We start from the raw sequence: 22947 nt of genomic DNA on the forward strand, positions 1-22947 counted from the left end.
ACTTCACTCCAGCTAAGGGAAATAGGGGATTTGGGGAGTGTGGCGGGAGGGAGGCTGCCAAAAGGTTCGGGACATGTTTAAGGGGTCAGAGATAAAAACCTTTCTCCCAATGCATGATGGACTTTGAACTTGGAGAAGGGGAGAGGTTTCGATACTTTCAAATATGGCATTGGTTAATGCACCCTACTTTGAGGGAGGCAGTGACACGAAGCCTAAATCCCTTCGAGAAATTCTTAATTAAAGACCCAGGGGACAAGCATCTAGTGGGGGCGATATATCTACAAATTTAACAGGGAGAGGAACTGGGGGAAAGGAAATTCACGGCCTCTTGGGAAAGGGTAACAGGCCACCAGGTTGAGGTAACGGAATGGAAGCAAATGTGGGCCAACATACCCAAACTAACAAGATATTTACAAATTCAGGAAATATGGATTACATTTATGCTACAATGGCATCTAACCCAGAACAAATTACATACATTCTACCCTTCAGTGCCCAATCTATGCTGGAGGCATTGTGGCATGGTGGGGATGTGGAACCATATCTGGTGGGATTGCCCTTATATCCCAAACTATTGGAGGCTTATAGGGGAAGCATTGGAGGAGATACTGGGTCTGAGAGGAGAACACATTAGAGGCATGTTAATCCTGGAGTTGGGGGGTCCATTGGAAGAACTGACCACTAGAGCAGAACGTAAAATATATGTGATCTTGATGAATGCAGGGGCATTGGGGTCGCGCAGAAATGGAAGTCAAAGGACCCTCGTACGGAGCATGAATGGGTGGGTAGAGTTTGGAATTTTGCAGCCCTACAGTGGGCAACCTATTGCTTACAAGGAGACCATCAAGGATTTTTGGCAGACTGGTCTCATGTACTGGGATTCCCGCAGAACGGGCCAAGACAGTGCTGGTGTCAGAGGAGAATGAGACTGCTGTGACTAGATGAATAACCTTAGACATGCGATTCAAGGAGTAAAGGATTGGGGACAATACAAAAGAAAGGGTCACTATCCAGGATCAGACTTCAGGGGGCTAGGGAGAGCGGGTTACATAATGTTGGAAAGTTGTGAAAATGTTAATTGAAATTTATATGGAAAAAAGAAAATAAGCATGCATTTTACAGCATAGCGGGTGTGGTTGGAACAATGGAGGGTGTATCTGGTGCTTCTGATCCCTCGCACTAGCGGAGTGCCCTCCTGCTTAGAAGGAACGATATGGTCATAATGGGGGTATTGGAAGCACGCCATGCACACTAGTGTGTTGAGTACTCCCGCTAGGCCCATCTTTCTATCATTGTGGTATCGCGCAGAGAGTCCAGAGAAAAAAATATGAAGGCAGAGAGAGGCTGATGGGTTAAATGGAGGAAGCAGAGGGTTGGAGGAAGGTAAGTGTGGGAGTTGTACCCCCAGGCATTTAGGATTGATGAACCTACAAAGAGCCAAGAATGATTATTACAAAATGAACATGAATCGCTCTAACATAAAGCACAATGAAGAATAAAGAGTAGTGTATGCATGCTACAACATTAGATTACCATTTTTTTCTTGAAATGAAGCATATCCCATAAGGGACCAAACACGTCAATGGTAAATAGAAAATGAAAGACTGATGCATGGACAGCAACCAAAACAAAGGCCAATAAAAGCAGAAAGACAAGACAACGTGTCTATGATTTGTATTTATCGTACAATGGTGGTGATGAATATTATTCTGTGATGCCCTAGCTCACAAGATCTGCCGATATTGTGATCTTAAATCATGTAGTGCAAGGTGGGCAACCAACCCATCCGAAGGAGAGTGACTCCTACACGTTGGCAACCAATCCAAGTCTCTACTAGTAAGATTTCAATGTTGACAGAGAATGTACTTTGTCCATCTACGGGATATGTTTGACAAAACCAGAGCATCAGACCACCCAGTGATTTAAAGCCCATGCTTGCTTAGAGATGATGGCTAGATATACATTAGCCCAAATCAATGGTGTGGAGGGTGGGGGGGGCAGCAATTAACAGAAAGAGAGCAATTAAGCAAGGACAGATACAAAGGCATTGACCAATGTAATGTCTCACACTAAGAAAACAGCCCATAACAACATGGAAAGCAGGACAAAGACCAATACAAATAAGCAACAACTGGCAAAAAGACAGCAACCAAACAGAAACAATGAGAGGTCTGATAAACATTTTGAAAACAAGACCAAAATCATTTCAAACATGGAGACAGTCACCACCAGACTTCTAAAGACAACCAATTTAAAATGTCAAGTAGCTTGAAGGCTCAGGCAAAGGCAAAAGCGAAGCATATAGAGTTTCACCAATAAACACCATTGTAAGGGGACCTGAAATTGTACTATCTTTCCTCAAAACAGTCGAGCAAGATGAGGCCCAACTCCTAATAGTGACTGGACTCAAACAAGCAGGGTTAGACCTAAATTGTGTCCTACGGCAATCCCATAATTCTCTCTTCCCTATCTTGCACGTGAACTAGACAATTTATCATGAAACATCAGCTTCCAGGTCAGGGTAAAATCTTATGAGTATTCATAAATCCTCTAAAGGGATGATTTTTTAACCAGATAGTTTTTTTAAAAAAGCAGGCGCCATTTTAATGGATCATGGAGAGGTGAGTGGCCAGGCAAGAGAACAACTGTCTGCTGGAAGCATGCTGGTGGCAGAAAGTCATACCAACCTGTGGCCGAGTTCCCAAGGCTTCGTCCTTGGTAAGCTGTTAGCAGAGGGGAAGGGGAGATAAAAATACATAATAAACACACAGGGCTAAGTGAGTAAGGCAGGGAAAGGGCACATGGATTATAGGTAATGATGAGGAGAGGGAAAACAAAAAGGTTGCTTCTGCCTCCTTGAAGCAAGATTAATGGAACATGAAACAAAATACAAATCATGAAATAATGAATAATTCGTTTATGAAATTACTCCAACAAGTTGGAGGTAGATAAAAAGATCATTACTATTGTCGTGTAGTTCTAGTGGTGCTCGGATGGCATAGACATTCTTTGCAGGTTTAAATCATGGCCACAAACCAACCCCTCCTTTAGGCGATAGAAATCTACGCTCCTTTTGGTTTTCTTTGTGTGAAATTAGTAGTAAGAATGCAAACCCGAAAGCAAGCCAGAGAAGAAGTTATGCATTATAAAAATAGAGAATGTTTTTGATGAGTCAGTTCTTTCCAAAGCTACCACTATTTTTGTTTGGGGTGATGTCACTACTGACAGACATAATGTCCCCAGCTGTTGGGTTGAATGGAGCTGTGCCAGCTGCTGGTACAGTGAGTTCCTTTCAGCTATACCGAACATGCACCCCTAGAAGAGGGGACTTTGAAACAATAGTGTGATTACATTTAAAAAGTGTTTGCCGTATGTAGGTGCATGGAGGGCGCAACTGTAATCTCACTTCTACAACTAATAAGGCTGGATATATATGAGGCGGAACCTCTTTAATTGCTTGTGCAGTGCACTTGTGTACTAGAGAAAATGTGTGCATAAATGCTGGATGAACACTCCTTCTTCCCCACAGAACAACAATTCAATTCAGGAGCAGAGGCACCTTATGAGAAACTTTCAATGGTATCCTATCTTGACATGCTTTCAAACCACTTCCAGGCTGGGTCTTTACTATGGGGCAATGCCAGAAGGTCTGGCTCAAAATGCTAATGCCGGGCAATGTGGGTCACTTTGATAAATTAGTGTACTTTGCAGCTGGTATTTTGCCCAATGTTACTGACCCAATATGCTTTAAAATGTACTGTTTGTGGTGAAAAGGAATGGATTGCGAACTATGGGACAGATTTGAATTGGTGTCTGGCCTATTTTTTTGTCTGGGTCCAAGTGCCCACACTGTTAATATTTAGGAGCCAAATGGAAATTGAGCAAGGAGACTCCCTGAGGGAAAACTCATCAACACCAGAGTTGTCAAATATCGACACTGGCACTAGCATATGACTTCCCAAAAATGGAAGCTGCATTATCTCCCTGAATAGAATATCTCTTCCCCTCATTTAAAAATACCTATAATCAAACCTGCTAAACAGACATTCCATTCAGAAGATCATTAACAATCTGTAAAATAGATCCATAAAACGGATGCACATAAAACGCAATGCTTAAGAAAACATAATACCGAAATAGGCCATTACTGAGATAATTTAGAAAATGAAATGCTCTGTACTTTAGAGGAGGTATTTTTTAGAAGGCTCACAGACTATAATTACCTATTTTTGCCTTGCTACCATCCTAGTTGGATCTTAGTTTCAGACCCATTTCACTTCCTGTCCCCTTTCCTTACAGCGCTTCCTCAAAGAAGAGCTTGAGCAACCAGAGATGAGTACTTTCTCATCTTAAGATAGGCCGAACACATCAAAGTTTCCTATTCTGATGTTGATCTTAAAGTGTTTTTGCCATTATATAAAAAAGATACTGTCAACCAGACAAGGACGTTTTTTGCCTACCCAAGAGAAGACCTGGGCAGAGAGGATTACAAAAAGCAATTCCGCTCCAGTTTCACACATTTCAGGTATGTACTACTTTCTTAGGGTGAGTTGCGAAGCATACACCACGTGCACCCAAACCCTAAGACACATTTGTCAACCCCAAAAGTTGGTCCAGCCACAGAATAACCAGTTCCGCAAAGTTCTGAACCAAAATTGAAGGTTATTGAGGGCATATCAAAACACCAAATCTGGAATATGGGGTATAAGTACAACTAAACACCAAAAAAAGAACCACAACTATTATGATGCTAAAACTACCTATCTGACTGACCAAGCTGGTAAAAATAACGCCTAGACTAAGGGTCGCAGATGATGAACGGCCCATAGGGATATCAACAGAGGCGCTCTGGCCAGTTACAAAATACTGTATGTACCCCAAAGGTCACATCGCCTGTGCATGATCTACAGTACTTGTGACTTTGAAGCCTGGAAGGAATAAAGGATAAGGGAGGACACTAGCTCAACACCCAGATTCTATATTTAGTATCCCTTGTTAATTCTTATAGATTAAGCTTCTTTTGCCTTTTTTACACGGCTGGCATGTGATAATGCATGTAGTTCCTTGCTTACATGACCTTTTTAGAAGTAGCATTGTACACCTCACACATGGAGGGGGTGCACACAACATCAACACCTCTCTTCTACTTTTGCTTATTTTGGCATTGGACTCTGGCACGAGGCAAACATTGGTTTATGGTCACTATTGGCACTCTGCTAACTTTAGCTTAGTCCTCCATTTCCAACCCTAAAGTCTTTGCATTAAAGATGATGGTAGTGGGTGAGTAGGAAGCAGCATGTCTGGGGTCCATGCCAGCATGCTTTAGCCAAAGCTGCAATGAAGCCGTGATTAGGAAAAGCCGTGGGAATGCACAAAGATCTGGTTTCAGGTTCTACGGATGTGCACTAGTCGAAGCCGTGGCACATGCTTACTTACACAGCACACCACCAGTCTGTTCCTAAAAGGAGGATTTTTATAATAACAGCAAATGCATAAAACTACCTCGCACATTTTGAGCACTAGGAAAAGTGCAGAGGATGAGTGTTTAGATGGAAATGTGGTCATGCATGCCAAGCCAATGCAAGCAGTAACACACTTTAAAGTCAGCTATGTATAAGACATGAATGTAAATTCAACGGTGGTGCTAGCTCAAGCATGCCTATCTATGATGAAGAAATGGTCATCAGCATTCTGAAACAGGAACTTCTTTAGGTTGAAGGCACAGAATTTAGGTCTCATATTGCAGTTGAATTTCTCTGTGGAGTCAGAGCCAGTAGATCACCTCACCACATCCAGATTAAGATCCACTTTCTGTCATCACAACAATGAACCCCTCTGCCTGCATCATCAACACTAATTGTGGGACCATGAAAGGGCAGACATTGACCCTCACCACTGTTGGGCAACTATTGTGTTTTTTTTGTGTATTCACATTTTGATTGAAACATTTATTACAACAGTGCAGACAAATAGGCCAGACAAACTACAAGTTATATGCGATTTTGTCATATCCACAAATCGGCCACAGATCTCCTCATACAGAAGACTTGCTCTAGAAGCAACATTTTCCACAGGTCCTCAACCCAAGTCGACCTTAATGGAAAGGTAGTACCCATCCAATCCCACAGCACCACCTTCTTTTTGCAGAAAGAGAGACCCTAAAGAACCAGCATTTTTGCGTGTAAGTGAAATCCACCAGGAACTCATCCTCCTCCAAGACAACGGTCACAAAATCAAAACCCAGTTCAGTTCTCAAAACCCTGTTCATTGTCTCTGCAGCTTCACACTAGAATGATCTCACTTTACAACATTGCCAAATCATGTGTGCAAAAGAGCCCGACCTATGACCGCAACCCCAACAAGTGCCCGAGTCAATGATACTCAATGTACTCAACCTGGTTGGCATCCAGTAAACATTGTTAAGAATCTTTATCGGCCGCACGCTCTGACCAGATTCAATGAGGTCAGGCACACATTTCTACACAGGTTCTCCCACCTTCCCTCTGCCAATTGTATCTAACCATATCCTGAGTAGTTGCTCATTCGACTTCTTCCTGCTTATTATAAGTCTGTATATTTTAAAGCAAAATGTTCCTTTCCTTTAAAGTCCAATAATTGTTCTTTGAGAACGTCTTGTCCATTTACTTCAACATTTCCTACTGCTACCCGCAATCTTCTATATTCCCCATAGGTGCAGTCATGAAGGTCCAACATCCTCGTAATCTTGCTAAAGAGGATCCAGGCACTGCTCATGTACAAGTCTCCAACCCATTGGACACCATTCAGAAACCAGTGTGTCCAGAAAATGGGCTTCCTGTCGATTCGCGCAAAGCAGGTTCCTCCCCAGCCACTCCCTCAAGTGTGCGCCAGGTCCGTGTCAGGAAATTCGTTGCAGGAGAAGGGTCACTGCCCCTGACACTCCCAGTTGTCAAAAGGACTTCAGGGACCAGTGGTGTATTCATATTTGATTCCGCTCATGCCCAAACACCAGGTGACTCCTCCAGAAATGGTATCAAGTGGAGCGTCGAAAAAACAAGATGGTACAATTCAAAGTCAGCCACTTCCAGGCCCCCTCGTTCACAGGGCAGCTGCAATTTCCACAGCTTTAGGCGCGACTGTTTCTGTTCCAATTAAAAAACCTCTGCATCAGACTCTCCAGCTCTGATAAGCTCGAACTCCTCCTGTGTAGAGGCAGCACACTCAGTACATAATTGATGCGTGACGCCAAAGCCATCTTGATAGCGTTGACTTTCCCCCAGAGGGACAGGTTCAACTCTGACCATCTTGCCAGATCCATTTCATGTTCACCATCAGGTGTCTCATGTTTTCGTCCATCATTGATCTCACCTCCCTCGTCAACCACACCCCAAGGAACCTCATCCTATCCGGGTACCAACTGAAACTGAACCTGATAACGTGTACTTCTGCACGATGGAGACACTAGCATAGCCTCAGATTTAGAACAATTGATCCTCTACCCTGAGAACAAAGTGAAGTCTTCTGTTTGGTTTATCAAGGTTGGCAACGAAGAATACAGATCCAATGTCACAAGCAGCCTGTCATCAGCATAGAGCCATGCCTTCTGTAGTGCTTCCCTGTAGTGGACTCCCTTTATTCCGATCCGATCTGATCCTTGCGGACAGGGGCTCTATCGCCAACACAAATAGCAAAGGTGACAATGGACAACCTTGCTTTGTGCCCCTCATCAGTTCAAACTTATCCAAGGACATGCCGTTTGTGTTGACAGTCGCCTTTGGCTCACTATATAGCAATGACATCCAGTTTCTTATTTCTCATCCAAAGCCTAAGCACTCTAGCAATGCAAAGAGGAAGTCCCACTCAAGCCAATCAAGTGCTTTTCCTGCGTCAAGTGAGAGAGCAGCCACAGCTGACGTCTGCTTCTGACTCTGCTTTAATTTCAGTATCAATTTATGCAAATTGGGGCATGGACTTCTCCTCTTAACAAACCCTGACTGGTTCTCATCCACAAGTTGCGGCAAACACCCCTCAACCCACATTGGAAGTGCTTTGGCAAATATTGTATTTTCTTTGTTTATAAGGCTGATCGGCCTGTAGCTCGACATGGCGGTAGGTGGTTTGCCTCTCTTCAGCAGCAGTGAAATAGAAGCATGACATGTCATTTGAGGAAGTGCCCCCTTCAGTCTCGATGCTTGCACCCTTTCCAGTAAAAGCTCAAAAATCCTATCTGGCATGACTTTATAGAAATCGGCCGGAAGGCCGTCCGGACCAGGACACTTTCTCCCATTCAGGCGATTCTCTGCACAACTTCTCATAAAAGTCACTTAACTCTGTATTAATTTTATCTGGCTTCTATGTCACCACCCTGCAGGCACCCATGATGGTTCTTTCGCTCTCTTGAATCCGTAGACGGTAAGCCAGCCGTCTGTCACACTTCTCTCCTTTTTCATAATAACTATTTGGTACTAAACAGGAGCATCTCTGCCCTCTCGGTCAACAATTTGTTCAATTCATATATTGTATGCAAAAGTGTTCTCATCTCATCAGTTGGAGATGTCATATAACCATGATCCATCTGTACACTCTCTTCCTTCATTGTCCTCATCTCCTGTTCCTTAGTCCTGTTCCTCTTACTTGAGAGCCCTATCCATTGGCCCCGCATATAGCACTTAAAGGCCTCCCATACAAACTCCACGCTCAATTCTGGTGTTCTATTCGTGTTTATAAAACAATCTGCCTCTTTAACCAATTTGTCCAAGGTTTCATTATCTTCCAACAGAATAGTGTTCATTTTCCAATAATTCGGCTTGGGCATTGAAAATGACAATGATAACTCGACAGAAACAGGATCATGATCAGATACAATTATAGCATCAATGCCATATTAAGGAATTTCTGGGCGCATTGAACGGTCACCAGAAACATATCAATGCGAGAATAAACATGTGAAATCCGGAATGGAAACTATAACAATTGTCTGACGGGTGAGTACGTCTCCACACATCTACAAATCGGAATTCCTCCAGTAAATCGCGCAAAGACATGTGGTTCCCCCCAGACTATTTAGAACCACTGCTCGTGTCCAAGAGGGGGTCCACAGTCTCGTTAAAATCACCACTCTGCAATACATTGTCTTCACCTGTTTTTTGAAAAATTTGGGCAAGGGACCTGAAAAAAGAACCATCCCCGTTGTTCGGGGCGTACATATTACATGTCTCCATCACAGTGTCTTGCAACTTCATTTAAACATAGACAATACTTTCTTCATGATCCTTGCTTGTAGAGAGAACAGACAGAGGGAGACACTTCCGGATCAAAATACTCCTTTGAATTAGAGTAAGAGTAAACTGAACCAACCCATCCCCTTCTCAGTGTCCCAAGATCTGCGTCCATTAAAAAATGTTCTTGCAGTAGGGCCGCGTCTGTCTTCAATCCATCAAGATAGTCCAGGACTCTTTTGCACTTGCTGGGGTCGTTTACACCATTAACGTACTTGCAAATTTTGTTTACTGGATCCAGACATTTTATCCACTATGTACACCTGGCCAATCACAACGCAACAAAGACAAGGGTAGCCACACACAAACAGAAAACTCGAAAACCTATAACCTCCCTGTAACCAAACAAGGCTGCAGAGCACTTCAACATTTTATTTGTGCTCCAGACACTCCAAACCCTGACACCCTTACCTGCCACCCAACAGCTTGACTCAGACATATTTATACCTCTAAAACTGCAGGCCCAGAACCGTCCCCACTTAACCGCTGATAGTGCTGATTCCTGTGCATGAAGGACCTTTTTGTTCATCTTGGCAGTCAAAACAGCTATTCATTTTTTTAACTTTGATGTTTATTAGCATTTTCAAGGTGCTACACAAGAACATTACATCAGCAACAAAAACAAATATAAATTTCCCCGCCCCCCACCCCCATTCCCCTCTAATAGAGTAATGATGGCTATTCCAGTTGACCGGATCACTTAGGCAAACAACCAGGCATAGGTGCCACTTGAGGCTCCGGCATGAGTTCTGGAGCTGATCCCCTTAGTCCAAGATTGTTCTCCGCCTGCAGCAGCATCAGGAGTCAACAATCCCTATTATCCCTTGGCCCCCTCAAAGACTTGTGCTTCCGCTGCCCCATTTCAGCATGAAGATTCCCCACTCAAGGGAGAATGCTTCCACCCTGTCATGGACCACCCCTGCCAGCTTTTCATATGTGAAAATGTCCCATAGTTTTCCCTTGTCCCATCAGCTGTTGTTTGATAGGATGGTTTTGTCCTTCGTTTTGGGCCAAGGCTGTTCTCCCTGTTCTCAACATTGATTCTACCAGTTTGGGGGTCTGAACTCCCCGTTGTCAATGTCTGGTGCACACAACTAAATCTGGAGTGGATCCACTGCCACAGCAGGTCCAACCGTGTCTTTGATTCGACTAAGTACTTCGGCACAAAATAGTCTCACCTTTGGACATTCCCACCACATATGGTACCACAACCCCAGTTAACCGCATTCCCTAGGGCAGAGCGGGGAAGACCTCCAAAACATCTTTGACAGTTGCAGGGGTGGCAGATGCCAGCAGTGAAGTAGTTTAAAGTTATGCTCCATTGTCGAGGTATATGGATTCCCCGCGAACGTTAGTTTATATTTCACTCTCCAGGTGGAATCTGGGATAACCTCTTCTGCCTTCTCCAGCCAGAATTGCTTACATTTCTATCTGCTGTCCAGCTCGGCAGTTACCAGAACCGTGTACAACCCGGACAGTATACTCTTCCTCCCGGGGGCTTCACTAAGTATTTTCTCAAAGGGTGTAAGGGGGCGTGAAATCCCTGGCAGCCATTTGGGATTGGACATTAGGCCCTTTAGGCGCAGGTATTCAAATACGTTCAGGGAGTCTTTTCAAAGGATTTCACTCAAGGGTTCGTATTCAATAAAAGATCCACCGGGAAGATTTGGCCATTTTTTTCCAGGCCCCTGGCCTACCACCAGCCTCTGCATTCCAGGTCAAAGGGCTCCCCCACCCATACTGAGCTCAACAGGTATGGCCAGGAGAGGTGTACATTTGTCTTGTCTTTTTTTCCATAGGAGCCAAAGCACCACTAAGCTAGGATGGGTCTTGGCTTGGTTCAGGATCCCTTTTTTCTAGGACCACAGCAGATCTTGGACTTTTTTAGGGTGAGTGGGCTCGTCCTCGAGAAAGGTCCAGTATGTACCTTGGTCATCTTTCAGATGCACCAGAAGTACTCGTAGCTGGGCCGCCTTGTACTACTTTTGGAAGTCTGGAAGGCTAAACCCGCTGTGATCCCTAGGGGGAGTTAAGGTGGTATATTTAATGCTCTTTCTTTTACCTTGCCATATAAGCATGGATTTCAGTTTATCAAAGAAGAACTGTGGAACGGGTACAGAGAGGACTGAGAACAGATAAAGCAGGCGAGGGAGGAGGTTCATTTTCACTGACACCATACGTCCAAACCATGACAGCATTAAGGGGGCCCATTGTGCCAGGTCTAATCTTTTTTCAATTAAGGGGGGGAAATTCGCCTCGACCAACCGTGCCAGGTCTTTGGTCAGTGTAACTCCCAGTTATGGCGTGGCTGTGTCTTCGACTCTCATGCCATGGAAAGTTGTTCTACCTCGGGTGGCGGGGTCTCCCTCTCCTATGGGCATAACCTGTGATTTCGCAATATTTATCTTCAATCCAGAGAACCCACCAAAACTATTAATCTGGTTAAGGAGCTTGGGGAGGGATATCTCCACATTGGATAGGTAGCATAGGATATGGTCGACAAACAGGGAAAGCTTAAAGTCACTTGTCCCGCACCGGATTCCAGTGATCTCCACGTTTTCCCCGATTGCGATGGCCAGGGGTTCTATGGAAAGGGCGTAAAACAGAGGGGGAGATTGGGCACCCCTGTCTGGAGGGTGGAGGATATTGTGCCGTTCTTCGCTACTCTTGCTGTGGGGTCGTTTTACAGGGCTGCAATCCATTGCCTAAAATTCTCACCAAAACGCATTTTATGCAAGACTTTTCCCATGTAGCCCCCCTCAACATGATCAAAGGCTTTCTCTGAGCCAATGCACACCATGTGAGAGCTAATTTCCTGGTGTTGCGCTACATACCTCAGGTCTATTGTATTACGCACATTGTCAGCACCCCGACGGCCATGGATGAATCCCACCTGATCTCTATGGACCGGGGTGGACATTAGGAGACTAAGGGCCTCATTACAAGCATGGCGGTCTGGGAACTACGCTACCGGTAAGCATGCTGTACCGGTAAGCATGCTGTACCGGTAAGCATGATGTACCGTAGTTCCTGGGCCGCCATACTACGGGCTGGGCTTGCGGGTGCCTGACAAAAAAAACCTGGCGGGCTGGCCGGCACCCGCGAGCACAGCACGTCGGATGCACTGGCACAACTCTGCATGTGCCGGTGCATCCGAAGTCCCCATCCCTATTCAGACCTATGGGGCAGAATGGGGATGAGGAGGCCCTTGATTCCAGCCCCCGAAAATGGGCAAGTATCGGGTCCGCCTAACTCTGCATGACCCAGTTCTTGCCCATTCACGGGTGCCGGAAAAAATGCAACTCCAGCGGCAGCTGTGCCGTTTTTAACGGCACGGCTACCACCAGAGTTGTAATGAGGCCCCAAGTCTATTAGCCAATACCTTTGGCAGGATTTTTACATCCGTGAGAAGGGAGATGGGGTCGGTAGGACTGGCACTGGGACAGATCTTTCCCCTCCTTGGGAATGACTACAATTAGGGCTGTATGCATGGATCTTGGGAGGGAGCCGGATACCATTGCATTATTAAATAATTTAGCCATGAAGGGGGCCAGCGTAGATCGAAACCGTTTATAGAAATAGACTTTAAAACCAAACTCCCCCAGGGTCATTCCATCCTTCATACTAGCAATGGTGTCAATGATATCCTGCTCCGATGTGGGCGCTTACAAGGTCGCCGTTTTGTCTGGGGGGAGTCTGGGGATTGGCAAGGTGTCCAAGAAGTAGCCTGCATGGGATCCATCCCCTTTATACTGCGACTTATAGAGGTTCTCGTAATACCCTCAAAACTCTTCCGGAATGTGGACATCCTCCAGGAGCCGCACTCTTACTGTCGGGCAGATCTGTGCCACTTTTCTGCTGTTTCTCTGCTTCCGAAGCCGGCAAGCCAAGATTTTATCCACCCTTTCCCCTCTTTCTGTGTATTTCTGCTTAAGGAGGGTCAGCTTCCGTTCCGTTTGGCAGACTAACAGGGCTTTTAGTTTAGCTTTGAGTTCCTGGAATGTTCTCAAGTCCCCTGGAAGCATCTGGGACTTCAACTTCCCTCCCAGTTGCAGGGTTTAAATTTCACCCATAATGGCTTTCTCCTCTACTGCCCTTTATCTTTTCCTCCTGGCCCCATTCCTATTAGAACTCCTCTCAACATGGCTTTAAAGGCCTCCTACACCCCCTGTCCTCCCACCTCCCCATTGTCGTTCAGGTCAAAGTATTCTCTTATAGCCTTCAACACCCCCAAAGCTTGCTCATTATCCCTCAACACAAGGTCATTGTAGGACCACCTGGTTTCTGGCGTTTGTGTAGGGAGTTCCTCAATTTTAACCTTCACCAGGTCGTGATCCGACCATCGGATGGATTCTGTCGTGGATTCATGCACCCTGCTCTGGCGGGAGGCGTCTAGGAGGATATAGTCGATCCTTGAGAATGAATCATGCACCTTTCAGTAGAAGGTAAATGGGGGGTCTCTACCTCGTACCCGGATAGAGGAGTCCACCACACCCAGGTCTGAATTAACTTGCTAGAAGCGGGTGGCTTTCCTGAGTTGCAGATGGGAAACCGCCTGCCGGGCTGCCTTTTTCCCCATCGAGTTTGGGGTCTAGAACCATATTAAAATCACTGCCTATTATCAGGGCACCCTCCACAAACCCGTGGATCTTGCTCCTGAGTGATTCGCAGTAGCTCTCTTGATCATCATTGGGGCAGTAAATGGAGACCATAGATAATGCATTTCCTCTCACCTCCCGCTTTACCATCATAAAGTGACCATTTGGGTCTCTCAAGAGTGCCTTCGGGACAAAATTAAGTTTGCTAGTGATTACCACTGCTACCCATTTTTTTGGGTTGCACAAAAGGCGTGAAACACCCCCCCTATGGATTTCACCTTCAAGGATGGTTCTCTCCCTTTCAGCCTATGGGTTTCTTGAAGAAACATCAGTCTAATTTTAAGCAATTGAATTCACGGATGGTCAGCAATCTTTTCTGGGGGAGTTCAGACCTCTCACATTGAGAGAACCCACTGCTATATTGCCTAGTGTTCTAACCATTCAGGCCTGTTAGAATTTCCAATAAACCTGTGCACAAACTCTGCCTTGCCTAACATTGCGTGGCGTGGGCCTCGTGCAGGCCCGCGTTGCAAGTCCCAGTTCACGTCGATTTGCCTGGAATGAGATCAACTTGTCAACCGCCAGATCCCACTTGAACACAACTACCCCCTCAAAACCCCTCTAGTACCCCTCTGGCGCCTGGACTCTGAGCGAAATCAAAAACATTGCTGGGCCAGACCACCGTCAGCTCCACCACACTCAGGCTACCAAGCTCTGCATGTCACCTCTGAGCCCCCCTCCCAGCCCGTTCCTTTGAACTCCCCACTCACTGTCGGCCCCCCCAAATCTCAAACTTTTCAAAAACACATCAACATGTGAAGACAGAGCCCGTGGGTGTTTTTCATGTCAAATGCATTAACGGGCTCTCTGCCTTTCCCCCGTAAACTGAACTGAACATCCGAGGCCAGATGACTGGCCACTTTGTGATTTCCCTCTTGCACCTGCCGATAACGATGGGATCACCCCTTAGCGCTGTGGGTGGGACTCCTGGCTCAGTTTCTTGAATTTGCGGTGGCCTCTGACCCTGCGTCTGTCTACAAAACCTCTGGCGGCCGATGCCTCACTCTGTGCGCTCTTCTGGATTTCCTGAGGAGAGTGTTGGAGCAGATTCGACAAGGAGCTCTTGGGTTACTCTGCTTATGTCTTCTTCAGACATAAGGTGATATTGTTAGCTGTCAAATTCGAAGGAGACCGAGAAGGGGAAGCCCCATTTATAGCAGACTCCCTTGGAACTCAGCCACTTTGTCAGAGGGACGCAAAGTTTCCTTCTGCATATGGTGAAGGCTGAGAGATCCTGCAATAGGGTTATCTGCAAGGTCTCACATTCCACCTGGCCCTTCTTTCTTGCTTGGTCTAAAATGTTGGTTTTCTCGGTGTAATAGTGAAACTTGGCCAGGAATGACTTTGGACCTCGTGAACGCCCACCCGCTCGCTGGTGTTGCCATCGTTAAAGAGTTTCCTAACAACGTTGTTGATGGCTTTCACAATGTCCCTCTGCATTTCGATTTCTCGCTCGGGTTGTTTCTGCGTTCTCGGTTTTCGAATTCGTCCATTTTTAATGCACATTGCTCCTCCCTCCTATCCACCTTAGAGGCGCATATCAATCCGCGTCTCAAGAATGTCCACCGAGGATTGATTTGCTTCAAGGCCCTGGATGCGGTCTTCTATGCTGTCCATTTTCTTGTCGAGCCGTCCAGTCTTTTAGTGATGTCTGCTCTAAAGCTCCTAATTTCTTCTGGCAGCCTGTCATGCCTTTGCTCTGCTCCTCCAGAACTTGCAGGCCTGTGGCGAACATGGTGGCTTGCACGTGTTGTGGCAGTTGGCTGTATTGAAATTCCTTGAGCACCTCTACCCAGCTCATGAGTAGTCCTGACGTGCTAGAGCGTCCGTGGGGGGGCACTTAGGCTCGGGCCCCATCAGCTCTGGTGGGGAGGTTGTCCCTGAGGGAGTGCTGCACTAGCACAGTAGTAGAGAATGGGGTTAGGCCCTTTTGGCTCTCAGGGTGCCTCCGAGGATTTAGTAGGGTTGCTGGAGTGGGCTCAGGCATTGTCTCCTCCCTCCCCAGACTTCAAGTGCGCAGCAAGGGAGGTTCTCCCCCTGGATGGTGCCCCTGGCGCAACTTGGCTGCAGTAGGAGAGTCCCCCCTGTGGAGGAAAGCTTGTGTCTCACCCAATAAAGTCAGAGTGGACAGGTTTGCGCTTCCGGGGCCCCTGCACAAGAGCTAGGTTGATGAGGCCAGCGGTGTCCTTATACCAGTGCTGAGCCTTGAGGGAAAGCTGACATGCTGTGCCCAGCGTGTCGGTGGAGGGTTTCAGGTTACACCGAGGCGAAGGGGCAGCCTCTCCCAACGTGCCTTCACTCACAGAGCCAGGCCACTGCTGCAATGTTGCAGGGAGAGGCCAGCTGCTCCACGGGTCGATGGGTGCCCCCAGGCCTTTAGGAGGGGTGGTGCACGGTGGTCCAGGGGACATAGGGCAGCTGTACCTGTTGGGGTCTCGTCCACCCCGTGCTCTCTCCCCGGGAGCTGCAGGTGTGCCTCTCTGCACCTTTATGAGGGAGGAGGAGCTCCCTCTGTGCTCTGCTGGCGGCTGGCCCCCAGGGGCTGGCTGCCCACATCCTCTAGTACAGGGCGGGGGATCGGCAGGGGAAGATGCACCGGCACAAGGAGTACGACGGGGGTCAAGCCGGTTGGGGGAGCTCCTAGTTGCATCGAGCCCCTGCTTCCAGTGAGGGACTCTGCCGGGCACAGGCAGTGTAATGTGTGGTTCCAGGAGGCAGTGTTTAGAACGGGCTCTCCCCGCTTCGGTAACTGGCAGCTATATCTCGGTGTTCAGGGGGTTCCCGGAGGGGCAAGGTTGGATGACGATGGCCCCCACTCCATGGCACCTCGGTGGGGGTCGGTGAACAGGAGGGGCTTTTTGAGGGGTCTCTAGTCCTGTTTCCGTATCGATGGTGAGAAGCGACGCAAAGAGTTGATTACATCTCTGCGCTCTCTGGTGGCCAATCTCCAAAACAGCTATTCTGGGTTGAGATTACTGAACAGCACGCCTCCCATCAAGACGCTGTGCTATGGCTCTGTGGGCACCTTTCATAAAGGCATGAGAGAACGTGGTTTGATGTGGCCAGTTCCTGCCACCAATGGACCTTCCCTCTGTCCAATAATAATTTGTTGGCTTTTAGGGGGAAATTATTTTACAAACAGTTACGTGTGCGCTCACCTGGCATAGTAAAAGGTGGCGCCTGCGATGGTAAGGTTTCAGAACAACAAACCGCATGTTACATCACCATTAGTAAGGCTGTCTTGTGGCTGCTGGTATTTACAGTCTTGGTTTTAAAGGAAGACTACAGATATGTGAAGGGAGTAGACAAGGACATATATAAATGCATTGAAATGGCAAGGAGTCATTTAGCTCTTGCTTGTAGCCCATAAGATACTAGTTATATTGACACCAACAGCTACCAACCCAGGAACTACTTTTGATGACGCTCCAAGCTACGTGGTGCCAGAGGTGTAAATAGGGTAGGACCTGAGCGGGCAAAGCCTGCCCAAAACCTGTAAAGGCCCACTCAGAACTCTTCTCTACGTTACCGTTCCCCTTAGCGGTCAACAGATTGCTGGCCGGCTTCAGAACATCGAAGCATGAACGAACCAGCTGCGTCAGGAAATAGTTTAATTTATTTTATACCAAACCTCCCACCTTACAGCTGCTTCACTGTGCTGTGACAGAAGCAAGGGGAGATCTTACCAGAGTGAGAAATTGAAAAGGGTGTATAAGGGGGTCCTTATCCATATTTTTGTGTAAAGAATAAGGGTTCCCACCCCAGCAGATTTTGAGAGCGTTATTTTAAGTTTGGGGTGAAAAGAGAGGCTGCCCCAGATCTTGATGCCTAGTGCACAGAGAGATTTTCCCCCAAAGGTAATTCTAATGAACACGTATTTAGGTTGAGATAGGATGCTAATCTGGGAGTCCTGTTGAAACCTTGTTTGATCCTTGTTCGGTCTTATGCTCTAGTTCTGCAAAGCGTTGGAGACAGGGTCTTTTCAAAGCAGAGGGCCTTGTGGAAAAACGCTTACCAGGACATTCTGGTGGTGTGGAGAGGTGGTTTAGCTTCCTGCTGTGGCCATATGTGTCAGGCATACCTCACATCAGAGTCTTTGGGAGCCTAGTTAGAAGGCTGCCAGTGGCAAATGGCAAACAGTAAGCTGTATGGTGAAAGATGCCATTAAAGCATCCATTGTCACAGCGTTCATGGTGAGTCTGCGTTCACTATTTGAGGGCTGGCTGTGCCTAACTCCCCCCAGCAAACTTGCCAGTGAGGTATTTTAACTACTATGGTCATTAAGAATTAGTGCTATCCAAGTACACATACTAATGTATCTAATTACCAACAACCACTTTGTATTTTAGTCAGCATATTTCTTCTTCATCTTCATACAATTATTGCCCCTAACACAACCGGTTTCGAGTCTGAATCGGCTATCCATCATACATCTCTATGATACAGACTATTTCTCAACTTTCCTTTTTAAAATCTATCATGCCTAGAAATGGGAGCACTATTTTGGGCAGTCTGTAGTTTATTTCAGCCATATTGCCCCAGCTGCTGAGTACAGCTATGAACAACAAGAAAACGATCTGAAGTGAAATATTGAAGTTTCAGCCGATGGGTAAGGTCGTGTGGGTTTCGGTTGGGCAGTGTTATGGGGCATGCTCATGCCATGCATTATGTTTTAAATTACTTTAAGTCAATGGCTAGTGTTAATGATGACTATAATGTCTGTCTGTATCAAACAGACCCCTGTTGAAGCTACAATGCAGTCTTGCAACCTGTTGTGTTGATGGCAATGATTGTATAAAGATGAAGTGTGGAACATAAAGCAATCTTAATCACCAAATATTGAAGCTATAAACAGCTTGACTAAAATACAAATTGGTTATCACTAATTGGATACATTAGTGTGGGGACTTGAACAGCACTTTTTCCATTGACGTACGATTACATCCTGAATCTCAGTAAACCCCAAGCACAAAGTTCCATGTAAACTGGAGATTTGGCAGTGATACTTGAGTTCTGCTCTGTTCATTCAGCTTTTTCCTGCTTGCTGTCTACTCCTGCTCGCCTCATCTTCAAGCTATTTCTATCGAGCCCTTTGGAACCACCATTAGAACAAGTTACTTACCCCTGGTAACGTTCTTTTGATTGGATGTTCCACCCACATATTCCTCATCTTATAATAATTATCTCTCCAGCTGCTTCGGAATTCTTTTTCGACATGGGGCGCTGTGTGCCATCTTCTCGAGTCGATGTCCCTCGCGGTCCTACGTTCGACTTCGAAGTCACCATTAGTATAAGTAGCACATGCAGCGCCCGGTGGCTTCAGTTCTGTTTTTACCCTTCATGAAGAGGAATGACCAGGCGTACCATAGACCGTAGGCTCCAAGAGAGTGTAAAGTGTAAGAACACCTAAGTTCTACATCTGGGTATGCTGGGAGGGGTGATGAGGAATACATGGGAGGAACATCCAATCGAAAGAACGTTACCAGGGGTAAGTAACTTGTTCTTCAAATGGATTGTGTCCTACAAAGTATTCCTCATCTTCTGATAGACTCCAAAAGCAGTAATAATTTGGTGGTTGGAGTATGAATTATATTTTGTTTTAATTGTTGTCATCGACTGAATGAAGGACCGCTTTTGCAAATTGTCCTTCCTGACTGGAAGATGAATCCAGGCAGTAATGTCTCACAAATGTGTGAACAGATGACCAAGTGGCTGCTGAACAAATGTCTTTGATTGGGACACCTCTTTGAAAAGCAGCAGAGGTTGCCATGCCCCTTGTGTAATGTGCTCTTAAGCCTTCCTGTGGGTCTATGCCCGCTAATCTGTAACATTCCCCAATAGCTAGAATGATCCATCTGGATATGGTTTGTTTTGTAATACCTAACCGCAATTTAGGGCCAGTGTAGGCAAACAATAATTGGTAATCTTGATGAAATTTAGCCATTCTTGATATGTAAAAACAGAGTACTTTTTGGGTCGAGTCTGTGTAATCTTTCCTCCTCTTTTCCAGGATGAGGAGGAGGGTAGAAAGTTGCCAACATGCTTTTTTGCGACAAGTGGAAGTCGGAGACTGCCTTAGGTAGAAAAAAAGGTTACACCCTGAGAACAAAGTTGTCGTTATAGAAAACCGTATGTGGAGGTTTACAGGAAAGAGCCTGCAACTCGCTTAGCCTGCGGGTTGATGTTATTGCAATTAGCAAAACAGTTTTGAGGGTTAAGAATCTTAATGGGCGTGACCATAAAGGCTCAAAGGGAATGCATGTAAGAAATGTTAACATCTGGTTAAGATCCCATACAGGGACTTTAAATGGAACTGGTGAAAATACATTAGTAAGACTCTTTAGCAAGGTCCTACTCCTTGCATCTCAACCTCTCAGAAACCCTATGTGAAGGCTGAGTGTCTTGATCTCTGAATGAAGAACCCAACCCTCCTCTCGCGAGAGAAGGTCCTCTCTTTGTGGAAGACGTATTGGAGGGCAGATGGACATGTCCATAAGGTCCGGGTACCATGTCCTCCTGGCTCAATCTGGGGCAATTAAGATCATGGGTTTCCCGAACTTTCTCAACCTCCTGATCACGTGAAGAATGACAGGGACTGGAGGAAACATGTACAGGAGTGGAAATTCCCAGTCCACTACGAACGCGTCACCTAGAGAGCCTCTTAGGGGAAATTCCCTGGAGCAGAACAGTTCACACTTCCGGTTGACACTGGTCGTGAACAGGTCCACCTGAGACTCGCTGCCACCACCACCATCAGTTTGGTGAAAACTCTTGGGCGGAGGTCAGCCTGAATGGCAGAACTCGAAACTGATAATGAGAACCGTCAACCGTGAACCTCAGGTACTTTCTGTGCTTGAGTTGGATAGGCACATGAAAGTAAGCATCCTGAAGGTCCAATGACACCATCCAGTCTTGGAGTTGGAGAGCCTGAAGGATTTGGAAAGAGTAATCATTTTGAACTTGTCCTTCCTGAGGAACTTGTTCAAGTTTCTTAAGTCCAAGATGGGTCTCAATCCTCCGTCCTTTTTGGGAATCAGAAAGTAAAGGGAATACCAACCCTTGTTCCTTTCCAGCACAGGTACTTGTTCTATAGCACCTTTCTCTAGCAGGGTGAACATTTCCTTCACAAGGAGTGGATCCGGAAATTTGAAAGAGTTGTTTCCCGTTGGATGATCCGGAAACCTTTTTTGAAAACCTGTTTCCAGTGCCTAAGCATCTGAAGTAATGCCCCGCTATTCTTTCAGATGCTGAGTAAGTCTGCCTCCCACCGGAGTCTTGCGAGTCAAGGCCTCAGAGTGGTTTTGAGGCGGCTGAAGCGGCAGCTGAGGGTAAAATTGCTGCAGCTTGGGCTGGCTTTGTACTACTCCCTCGTCCACCACAAGGGATTCTTCTCTGACCTCTTTGACGGCTTTTCCTCTTCCAATTGAAGAGTATAATTGAAAGGACTTACCCCTCCAAGAAGATGAACCAGAGCAGGGGTGTTGAGGATGTCTAATGGCGGCACTAAGGGAATAGGCCCCGGCTTTTGAGGTCTGCAGCTTTTCCAAACTCTCATCAGCTTTGCTGCCAAACATCCTTGAGCCGTCAAAGGGCATGTTGAGAAGTCTAGACTGCACATCGGGTGCAAATTCAGACTTCCTCAACCACACAAATCTGCATAACACTGTGCTAGTAGCCATGGATCTTCTAATGCTGTCTGCAGTATCCAGACCTGACTGGAGGCATTCACCCATTGCCTCCTTATCATCCTTGATGATTGCCATGTAGCCATCTCTTTCTTCACCTTCCGGGATGTGGTCAGCCGCCATAGCTACACAATCCCACAGGGTAAACGTAAACCTTCACAAGGTACAAATTGCGTGAGTTGACTTTAATGCCATAATGCCAGCAGTAAATATTTTTCTCACTCAGGCATCCACTCTCTTATCATCCCTATCAGGGGGATGGATGGGTATGCCGACTGCTTGGTAGATTGATGTAGTAGCCTGAACCGTCAAACTTTCTGGTGTTGGGTGTTTTGACAAATGCTCTGGGCTGCTGCTGGATGATCTATATTTTTAAGAAACATGTTTATTCACTGCAGCTGTAGTTTCTGGTGTCTCCCAATTTGCTGAGACCCTTTTTTGTAATGCAGTGTGAAATGGCAAAATGTGATCTTTTAAAAAAAATGATTTATGCATTGGTTGAAATCAATCTTATGCAACACTCATATACAAAATGTATACAAACATACATGAATAAATAATGATAGTTAATCCAAATACGTTTACATATACATTTCCCCAACTACTGTTTAAGAACTTTACATGTATTTCCATTAAACATAACAATGACAACCAGCAATCTCAGTACCTATGTAGGGCAATTTAAGCTAATCTGTCTCAGCATTTCCTTCCATATATAGAAGGCATATGCTGTAAACACTGTAGCGCTAGCCCCATACATTTTACTCCACCATTGATCGGAATATACAATATTGTCCTGATTATCCTTCAGTGCATAACCTTTATAATAGTAACTTATAAGCTTAGGGCAACTGGTGAATACATGTCTCGTTGTTTCTATTGATAACCTATCTACAGGTGTGAGCCCTCTGCATCTGCCCAGATGTTCCTTAGTGGGAAGGATATCGAATCGTAGGTAGGTAATAAAGCGCCTTAGATGGATATTAATGGGCTTTAGAAGGTATGAGCAAGAGAGAGTAGGGGTAAAACTCTGTCCCGCAAAGATTTTATACATCTTTTTCAAATGCAAACTGGGCAAACTGTTGTCGACGTCCCATATTGCAGTTTTTCTTTTAAGGCGAGTCAAGGCTTGTGGACCAATCATACAGCAGGTCATCCCTAGGCATATCAATCGCCACCAGGTGCTCCTCAATCGTGCCCGAGAGTCTTACCATAAAGTTGTCTTTCTCTGATGGGGGCACTTTAGCAATCAGGAAGAGGAGGGTATCTGCCCCAGCTACCCTAATAGTGCGCCATAGTTTGCATCTGGCAATAAGCCATAGAGATCCGAGTGAAAGAACCCCCAGC

The 22947-nt window shown here is 46.0% G+C and overlaps 1 protein-coding gene across 2 annotated transcripts in view; it reads right to left on the reverse strand.

The window, feature by feature from the left end:
• The window catches only part of SRL (sarcalumenin), a 211609-nt gene that overhangs the window by 71652 nt on the left and 117010 nt on the right, over positions 1-22947 (reverse strand). Inside the window, exon 5 of one of the 2 annotated variants that reach the window (XM_069646830.1) lies at positions 2688-2723. The exons of the other annotated variant lie outside the window; for it this stretch is intronic. Coding sequence (XP_069502931.1) covers positions 2688-2723 — 36 coding nt within the window. The remainder of the gene's footprint in view (positions 1-2687; positions 2724-22947) is intronic. 2 annotated transcript variants of the gene reach the window in all.

The sequence above is a fragment of the Ambystoma mexicanum genome, chromosome 2q, assembly GCF_040938575.1.
Source record: "Ambystoma mexicanum isolate Mex_15411 chromosome 2q, UKY_AmexF1_1, whole genome shotgun sequence".
NCBI classification, from domain to species: Eukaryota; Metazoa; Chordata; class Amphibia; order Caudata; family Ambystomatidae; genus Ambystoma; species Ambystoma mexicanum.